The sequence below is a fragment of the Spinacia oleracea genome, chromosome 6 (assembly GCF_020520425.1).
Source record: "Spinacia oleracea cultivar Varoflay chromosome 6, BTI_SOV_V1, whole genome shotgun sequence".
NCBI lineage: Eukaryota > Viridiplantae > Streptophyta > Magnoliopsida > Caryophyllales > Amaranthaceae > Spinacia > Spinacia oleracea.
This window is the reverse complement of record NC_079492.1, coordinates 117,356,449-117,366,013: the sequence shown is the minus strand read 5'-3', so window position 1 is coordinate 117,366,013 and position 9,565 is coordinate 117,356,449. Positions and strand designations below refer to the sequence as shown.

The following is a 9,565-nucleotide window of genomic DNA, read 5'->3' as shown; positions in this document are numbered from 1 at the left end:
TTCTTGATTCAAGGAAATAAAGATATGCTAAATATTGATGCTACACGCATAAACACTGGCAAAGGATCAAGCAAGACCCTTTGGAGTTAACCATTGACAAGGACGAGCTAAAGAGCATCGTGTTTTGAAATGGCAACATGGATTGAAGACCATGAGTTGTTGCGTGGGAAATTAAATATGTTCTAAGATATAGCTGGAAAGTCTTCCACATATCTGTGAACTGCTTGGATAAGCAAATCCAAACAAAGCATCACTAGCAACCTAAACAGTTGAAGTAAAAGTACTTATTGCCTAAGAAGCAATAAAACAGAGTTGTTTGTATTAATGAGTTCTTCATTGAACTTGGGTGGATCACATGTCTGCTAACTTGATGATTCTTCATTGCAAAATGCGTAGAACCACTATCGAAGTAAGAAAGACTAGATCACATAATAAACAAACTCAAAAGATCTTATCATCATATCTCGAAGAACATTCGATGAAAAGGATATTAAGATTCGCAAAGCATGATAACTAAACCTATGCAACAAGTGAGAAGCAACACTCACGTTGTAGCACTGGAAATCAAACATAGCTTTGAATTCCATGAAATGTTTTAAAGATGGGTTAGAGGCCCATGGTTGTAAAACATTGGGGTTGAACATTTATCATATATGAAATGTGTTTTCATATTCCATTTAATCTTGGTTTAGTATTAAATGATGAGTCCCTTCAATTTGACAATATATTCAAGATAGACTGTCAGGACCAGTCCTGTGACTAAGAAATGTCTATCAAGTGAACTTGAATGTCAAAAGTTGAAAATGGTCCCTAGTCGGAGTTTTCTATAAAATTGGACGAATAGAAAACGTTAGACGACTAGAATGCAAGATGACTAGTAGTTCTGTTTCTTGAACTATGTGGACATGGCAATGTCATAATCATTTGCATAGATACTTACTTTGGGAAGACTAGTATCGGACAAGACCTATGAAACTTTACTGTAAGAGATGAAAATCTGTCATAAGTAAATTTCATTAAAATTATTAGACACTAAATCCTCAATACCTGAGTGATTTGAGATTACTTGTTTGAGAACTGGTTGCTTTGACGTTGACCAACCGTCGCACCGTAAAAGGAGGCTATAAAGGCAACGCTCAGGTAATCACCTATCAAACGAAGTCTAATCTCAAGATCGCAAGATTGGGATTGTCCTCCCATAAATCGGGATGAGATGCTTAAAAGTTGTACAAGGCCACTCGGAGAGCTAGAAACTGTGAAATGCATGGCCGTGCTCGGATGAATCATAGGCTATGATTATCTGTTTATTTGATCAGTTGAACTCTGAAACCGAGGAACACCTCTGGACATAATAAGGATGACAACTCTTACCTTATGTTCAAGAGCAAGCATCGAGCGACAAAGGAATTAGGAAAATGCACACTTGTCCCTAAGGACAAGTGGGAGACTGAAGGAAATAAATGCCCTTGGTCCAAGTATGCATTCTATGTTAAGTCTAATAAATGCGGTGCAGTATTAATTAACAAGTTAATAATTCAGTGAGATCAAGTGAGCTGAATGCCTAGCTAGAGGCCGCTTCAGTTCAAGTGGAATTAATGATATTAATCCACAGCTTACTCTTGACTGAACCCGTAGGGTCACACAAATAGTACGTAAACGGATCAAGTATTTAATGGCATTAAATACTCTATCTATGGATATTCGGAACCGACGGATCTTGGTTTCAGTGGGAGCTGAGATCGTCACAGGCAAGAAATGAATACTCCGGAAACGATGATATTACCGGAAACGGAAATATGGATCGTATCGGAAATATAAATATTATCCAAGTCGTAGATGTTGCCGGAAACGGAAACATGGTACGTATCGGAAAATATTATCGGAAATGGAAATATTACCAGAATCGGAAATATTGCCGGAAATGGAAATATTGTCAGAATCGGAAATATTACCGGAATCGGAAAATAATTCCGGAAACGGAAATATTAAATATTTGTTCGAAACGGAAATTAATTCCGGAATCGGAAATGTTAAATATTGTTCGTATCGGAAATGAATTCCGGAATCGGAAATTTAATCGGAAGCGTATCGTACGAATAAGCATCGGACGAGGCCTGCCGGACGAGGCCCAGCACGAAGCCAGGCCATCGCCCAGCAAGCCAAGCGCGCCGCACAAACAGCCACGCCAGGCCCAGCGCAAGGCCAGGCCCAGCAGGCCGTGGCAGCGCGCACAGCGCGCGCAGCGCGCGCGGGAGCTGCGTGGGCTTGCAGCTCGCGCAGGCCTCGCTGCGTGGGCTGCTGCTCGTGCGCACGCATGGGCGGCCCATCGTGGCTGCCGTGTGTGCGTGTGTAAGTGTTTGTGTTCGTGCACGTTTCCTAAAACGTGCAGAGTTCGGTTAATGATTAAATTCCTAATTCTATTTGATAAATTAATTAAATTAGAGTTCTTGTAGGATTCTAGGTTTAATTAATTTGTATCTGAATAGAATTCCCATTCCCTTTCCATACCCCTATAAATATGTGGCCTGGGTTCACAATTTATAACGAGTTTCAAAGTATTCAAAGTGAGTTTTTGAGAGAAAAATTCAGCCACACATCTTGCTCAAAAGTGCCGAAAATTCTAGTACCTTAAGGGCGATTCTAGTTGGTCAATCTTAAGGCGGATCCGGACGTGCTGTGGACTATCTACGGAGGGACGACACTTGGAGTCCTAAAGACTTGTTCTGGTTCGGTTCGGGCGCAGCTAGGGAGGGCACGCAACAAAGAGTTTGCATCTAAATTATGCTATATGATTATGTGTAAATAATATGTAATCCTGGGTTAATGGTTGTTTCCGCATGATTTATGTAATATCATATGTATCATAACCTAACAAGTTGAGCATGCCAAGTTTTCTAGATAGATTCCTATTTTGAACTCCAGGTAAAACCTTAGTGAAAATATCAGCAAGCTGGTTTTGAGTAGGCAAATAGGACAGTTGAAGAAGTCCTTCCAGAACTTTGTCCCTTGTGAAGTGGCAATCCACTTCAATGTGTTTTGTTCTCTCATGGAAAATGGGATTGGTAGCAATATGAATGGCTGATTGATTATCACAGTGAAGCTCAACTGGTTTGAGATTGTTAACACCAAGTTCTTCTAGTAATCGAATTGTCCAAGTCACCTCACCAGCAGCCTGTGACATGGCTCTGTACTCTGCCTCAGAAGAACTCTTAGAGATGGTGCTTTGTTTTTTAGATTTCCAACTGATGGGAGAGTTACCAAGCAAGAGAATATATCCAGTGACAGACCTCCTTGTGGTGGGACAAGCTGCCCAATCTGAATCAGAAAAGGCTTGTAAAGTGAGCTTGTCAGTGGCTGGTAACAAGATACCTTGACCTGCAGTCCCCTTTATGTACTTAAGGGTATGAATGAGAGCATCAACATGCTGCAATTTAGGAGAGTGCATGAACTGGCTTAATGATTGGACAGCAAAGGAAATATCAGGCCTGGTGTGAGTAAGAAAGTTTAACTTGCCAACAAAACACCTGTACAATTCTGGATCATGATAATCAACTCCATCAGTGGTGAGTTTCAGATTGAGAGGGAATGGGGTAACAGCAGATTTGGAGAGATCCCATTCACAATCATGGAGAAGTTCCTTGGTGTATTTCTTTTGGGTGAGAATGTATCCATCATCAGTGTGGCTAATTTCAATTCCCAGAAAGAAATTTAAGAGACCAAGATCCTTGATGCTGAAAGTAAGATGCAGATGTTGTTTAAGTGCAGAAATATTGTCTTCGTTAGAGCCAGTGATGATTATATCATCAACATAGACAGCAACAACAGTAATATCAGTAGAATCCTTCTTGATGAACAAAGAATAGTCATTTTTTGATTGAATGTAGCCCTGAGATTTGAGCTCACAGTGCAATCTTGCAAACCATTGTCTAGAAGCTTGCTTGAGCCCATACAATGATTTATTCAGCTTGCATACATAACCAGGTGGAGCTGGAACCCCTTCAGGAACCTTCATGTACACTTCTTCTTCAAGTGTACCATGTAGGAAAGCATTATTGATATCCAACTGAAACAATTTCCATCCTTTGCTAGCAGCAAGACTAATTAAACACCTCACTGTAGCCATTTTAACAACAGGTGAAAATGTTTCATGATAATCTATGCCATATTTCTGAGTAAATCCTTTAGCCACTAATCTGGCCTTGTACCTCTCAACTGATCCATCTGCATTCTTCTTAATTCTATAAACCCACTTGCATCCAATTGCTTTCTTTCCCTTAGGTAGGATGACATAATCCCAAGTTTTGTTGTGCTGTAAAGCATCAACTTCTTTGTTCATTGCCTCAATCCACTTAGAATCAGTAGCAGCTTCAGAATAGTTAGTAGGTTCAACAAGCTCCATATGAGCAGCAATGAGCAGTTTGTGATTATCTGGCAGTGTATCATATGCAACAAGATTGCACCAATGTTTAGGAAGTTTATGGCATACATAATCATTGAAATGAGAGGGAGGTTTAGAAGTTCTAGTGGATTTTCTTGGTTCTGGAAGAGATAATGTAGGAGAAATGGGAGGAGAAGTATGTGAAAGGGAAGGAGAAGTGGGTGATGACTCTGGATTGGACAAAAGAGGTCCAGAATTGTGAGAGTCAATTTCTTGATCAACAGAAGTGTGTGTGTTTGAGTCTGATGTATTTGATGTTGGTATATCTGGTGTATCAGAAGTGTATGGAGTTTCAATAGGCAAGAAAAATTGAGTAGAGTATGTTGTGGATGGATTTTGAGAAAAATGAAAAGGAAAGTGATGTTCATAAAAGATAACATCCCTTGAAATGACAGATTTCTTTGTTGTAAGGTTGAGAACTTTGTAAGCTTTATGAGTTGGTGGATAACCAAGTAAAACACAAGCATCTGCTCTAGGATCAAATTTAGACCTATTGATTTTAGGTGTGCTGATGTAACACAAACAACCAAATACTTTCAAGTGTGAAAGATCAGGAGGTTGTTTAAACAATCTTTCATAGGGAGTACTGAATTGTATGCTTTTCAGTGGCATTCTGTTAATGAGAAAAGTTGCAGTAAGAACACAATCACTCCAATACTTATCAGGCAGTTTGGATTGAAAAGAAAGTGCCCTGTCAGTTTCAAGTAAATGCTTATGTTTCCTCTCAACAACTCCATTTTGTTGAGGAGTGTAACTACAGCTCTTTTGGTGTAGAATTCCTTTTCTGAGAAATAATTCCCTCATTCCACCTTCTGTCAGATCAAGAGCATTATCTGATCTAACCTTCTTGACAGTAAGACCAAACTGATTTTCAACATACAAAATAAAGTCACTCATGATTTTAACAGAATCAGTTTTATTTCTCATTAAATGAGTCCAAGTCATTCTGGTGTAATCATCTACAATTGTAAGAAATTGGTTACATTTGGAAGAGTCATATACAGAGTAGGGACCCCACACATCTATGTGCAACAAATCAAAAGGTTGTACTGACTTAATACTGCTTACAGAGAAGGGAAATCTTGTCTGTTTGGCTAAGGGACAGATTTGACAGAAACACTCAGCTAAACAACCCTTGACATCAATGCCTTTAATATTCTTTATTTTGCCAAAAGAAATATGTCCTAGCCTAAGATGCCACAGTTTGGCTTCTTCAATTGCTGAAGTACTTGAAAGAGCATAGTTATTGGACTTTGATCTGTCTGATAGTAAGTCTTCATTTAAGCAATATAGGCCTTTGTCCAACTTACCAAGCAGAATGTGCTTGTTCTTGGAAAGGTCCTGTGCAAAACATTCACCATGTGTAAACAAAATTGTGCACTCAATATCACAGCATAGTTGGGAAACACTTATCAGGTTAAACTGGAAACCTGGCACAAACAACACATTCCTAAGTGTTATATTTCTTCCCAGATCAACTGTGCCTTTGTGTGTTACTTGAATTTCTGCACCATTAGGAATTGTGATTGTATGACACTTATCATCAACTGGTTCTAGATTACTGAACATACTTTTGTCTGAACACATGTGATCACTTGCTCCACTATCTAAAATCCATTTAGTTTTGAATTTAGAACATAAACAAAATGTACCTCTCAGCTGAGTAGCAGTTGCTAGTCCAAGTGAACTGGAGCCTGAGTGTTCAGCTTGATTAGCAGTTTTCTGAGTGTTGAGAAAGCTTAAAAGCTGATTGTATTGTTCTTCTGTGAAGGTTGCATGAACCACTCCTGTGTCTGACTCAACTTGATTTTCTTTCTCAGTGAATTCTTCCAACTGAGCTGCTGCTGCTACTCTTTTTCCTCTGCCTTTGAAATCTTTAGGATAGCCATGTAGTTTCCAACACTTGTCAACAGTGTGGTTTTTCATCTTGCAATGCTCACAGTACAGATTATTTCTAGAATAAGTAAAATTCCTTTGCTGATTTCCACTGCTTGCATTCTGAACACCAAAATTACCAGAGTTAGAAGCATAAGTGGATTTATATGGTCTATTATCAGTAAACTTGCTTGCAGTAAACACAGTTGATTCCATATTATGAGTTCTGTTGCTGTTGACTTCTTTCTGCTGCTCTTCTTGCAGGAGTAGTCCATATGCCTTTGAAATTGTTGGCAATGGAGACATCATAAGAATAGTGCTCTTGGAATGATCATATTTCTGATTCAACTTCATCAGAAATTGTATTAACCTCTGATCTTGTTGAGATTTCAAAAGCTTTTGAGTTAGTGTGCAGCTGCAACCAGTACAAACACATGATGGAAGTGGATCAAGGCCATCAAGCTGGTCCCAAAGAAGCTTGATCTTGGTAAAAAAAACTTGAAATTTGCTCATCATCTTCTTGATTCAGATCACAAAGTTTCTGTTGTATTGTGAACAATTGTGGACCAGAAGATTGACAAAATCTTTCCTCAAGATCCAACCAGATTTCTCTAGCAGTTTTCAAGTATAGCACACTCCTTGCAATTGAAACCTCAAGAGATCCTAGCATCCAGGATATTACCAAATCGTTACACCTGTTCCAAATTCTGAAGTTTACTGATCCAACAGCTGGCTGATTCATAGTTCCATCAACAAAACTCAACTTGTTCCTAGCAGATAAAGCAATCACCATAGACCTTTTCCAGTCATTGAAGCATTTGCCATCAAATACTATGTTAACCAATTTCGAGGTATTAAGATCATTGTTGCTGAGATAATAGGCAGAGTTTGGATTAAGAGAAGAATCCTGATCATCAGGCATTTTGAAAGAAAAATTCTAGATATAATTTCTACAGAAAATCAGGAAGAATTCCTAAACAAAAATCGAAGAAAACTGATGATCTAGTTTGAGACAATGACTTGATCAGTTGATCAAATAATCAGAATGTATTTGCGGAAGAAAAAACTCAGCAGGATCTAAAGATCTTGCTCTGATACCATGTCAGATTTCACCATTGTTGGGTGAAAATCTATTAGAGGAAATTGAGAGAAAATTCTGAAAGTAGAGTGTTATTGCTTGAATGAATTAATTAAGCAAAATGATTACAATGTATGCTATATATACACGAGTCTAGACTAACACCAATGAGGTGTACTAGCTAATCAAGAGCTTCTATTTGTACACTTCAGCATTAATATACAAAGCTGACTAATGTTACAAAGATGATCAGCATTGATCATCATCTAACAACCCTAACAACCTTCTAACAACCTTCCTTGTTTGTAGGGGAAGTAGTTAGAGTTGATTCTAGAAGCTTCATAATGCATGTGCATGATTCATAGGCTTCACATGCAGCTCGTGAATACCAACACAGGTGGTGCCTAGGAGCTGGGTATCCTTGCGGAGCCCTTCATCCATGTTGCCAAGGTCTCACTTGCAATGGCTTTTTCAGCGGTACGATCTATTGAATTGAAGCTCGATCACTATTTCTATTGTATTTTAAATAACATCACCCATGTATGGTGTATCCGAATGTCACCACATTTTTATTTTCCATGTTTTGTACCACCACTGTGTAGTCCGTATTGATTGTATTGTACGAATATGCAAGCATACGTTTCATGCTTGTTTGGGCTATGTTTCCAAACAGATTTATCCATCACTAGTACGAATTACCAACTATGTACGTACTGTAATTATTTCCTACCAATATTTTTTTTGTATCTTGCAAATTCACTGGCTATCCATCCTGTGTTTGAAAGTTACTCCATCTTTTTTATTTTATTTATTTATTTATGATATAGGATAAATTTGCAGTAATAAGGAATAAAACTACATAGTTCAACTAGTTGTTGGATCTTTAAATTAAGACCCTTACAAAGCTTACAAACCGAATAAAAAACAGAATACTAAAAACTGTGAACGTAGTACAAGCTTCTCTAGTCGGCCCTTGAATGTTGGGATAGCCTTGGATACGACTATTGTCTATCATATTCTTAGAGGAGATGGAGTTGAAGCAGCTGGGACGACAAACACTTTGAGGCTCTTTTGTTAACCTGCAGATCTAGAACAACAAGGAAAGAGGCAGAACACTAATAATAACACGAGCTGGTTGAGAAGGAACTTGTGATTTTCTCACAATCCACATGAGTCACCGAATTAAGATGACTCGATAAGCGTGCTACGAAACCCCTAAAAATGGGAAGCAGCGTTCAGATGAAAGATTTTAAAAGCGATAAGAATAAATCTCATCAGTAACCGGTACCTAATTAAATTGAGTATTAACCGAACCTAAACTCAACGAACAACTAACAACCAACACCATGAACACCAAATCAACCTTCCACACACACACCTTCTTCCCTCATCACACAACCTAAACAACTAACTTTAAGACCATAACCAAAGGCAGAATATCTTATTTTCAAATCGAAAATGATAAAGGTCGCAACCGTATCACAATGATGACATGTCATGTTTATGTGTCATGAACATAATTGAAAACTAAAATATTTAACTTATATATATATATATAACCTATTATACATGTTACAAATAAGGTAGAAAAATCTTAATATTCTAATTTATTATAAATATTTGTTTCCTTCTTTTTATCGAATACCGTGTTTACATGTAATCATAGTAAAAATACTGCATTAATACTAAAATTGTTTTTATGATGCATGGCATACATGACTCCTATATGTAGCATTAAGAATCTGACGCGTAGAATTGCGACAAATTAAATATTGTCGCAACTTATGACATTTATCATTACCTGACCTTTTCAAATAAAGTGAGTGAGGCCGGATAAATTAAGTGATGTTTTTTTCAATCACACAATTAATTAAGTAGTACGTAGCAGTACGAATTACGGGATAAGTGATAAACAGAACGAGAAATTAGAATGCTAACAACTTTGAAAAGTTTTTACTAGCTTTACTTGGATTTTTTTGATAATAACCCCCTTATGTTTTACCCATTTTGAGAATACCATCTTATACAATTTTTTATATATATATTTACTTTACCACCTTAGCTTTATTAAGTTCTTATATTTCACCACATTAAGCCCTTGAAGAAAAGCAACATTTATAAAGAAAGCGCAAGGAGAACAAATAAAAAATGTTTCCATGCGAGGATCGGGATTT

At 37.7% G+C, this 9,565-nt stretch overlaps 1 protein-coding gene across 1 annotated transcript; it reads right to left on the bottom strand.

Annotated features, from left to right (window-relative positions):
- Positions 1–5,340: 5,340 nt before the first annotated feature.
- LOC110797836 (uncharacterized) lies at positions 5,341–7,235 on the bottom strand. Its single transcript, XM_056832680.1, has 3 exons — positions 6,893–7,235; positions 6,091–6,810; positions 5,341–5,779 (listed from the first exon to the last, which is right to left on the bottom strand). Exons 1-3 carry the CDS (start codon positions 7,233–7,235, stop codon positions 5,745–5,747), a joined length of 1,098 nt encoding a protein of 365 aa, XP_056688658.1. The 3' UTR covers positions 5,341–5,744.
- Positions 7,236–9,565: the final 2,330 nt, after the last annotated feature.

Excerpts from the sequence above, each read along its gene's own strand:
- LOC110797836 (XM_056832680.1), bottom strand. The coding sequence starts at position 7,235 with ATGCCTGATGATCAGGATTCTTCTCTTAATCCAAACTCTGCCTATTAT. Across the intron at positions 6,811-6,892 it reads GGATCTTGAGGAAAGATTTT|TTTTTTTTACCAAGATCAAG; the intron begins GTCAATCTTCTG and ends GCAAATTTCAAG. Across the intron at positions 5,780-6,090 it reads AACTGCTACTCAGCTGAGAG|GACCTTTCCAAGAACAAGCA; the intron begins GTACATTTTGTT and ends TGTTTTGCACAG.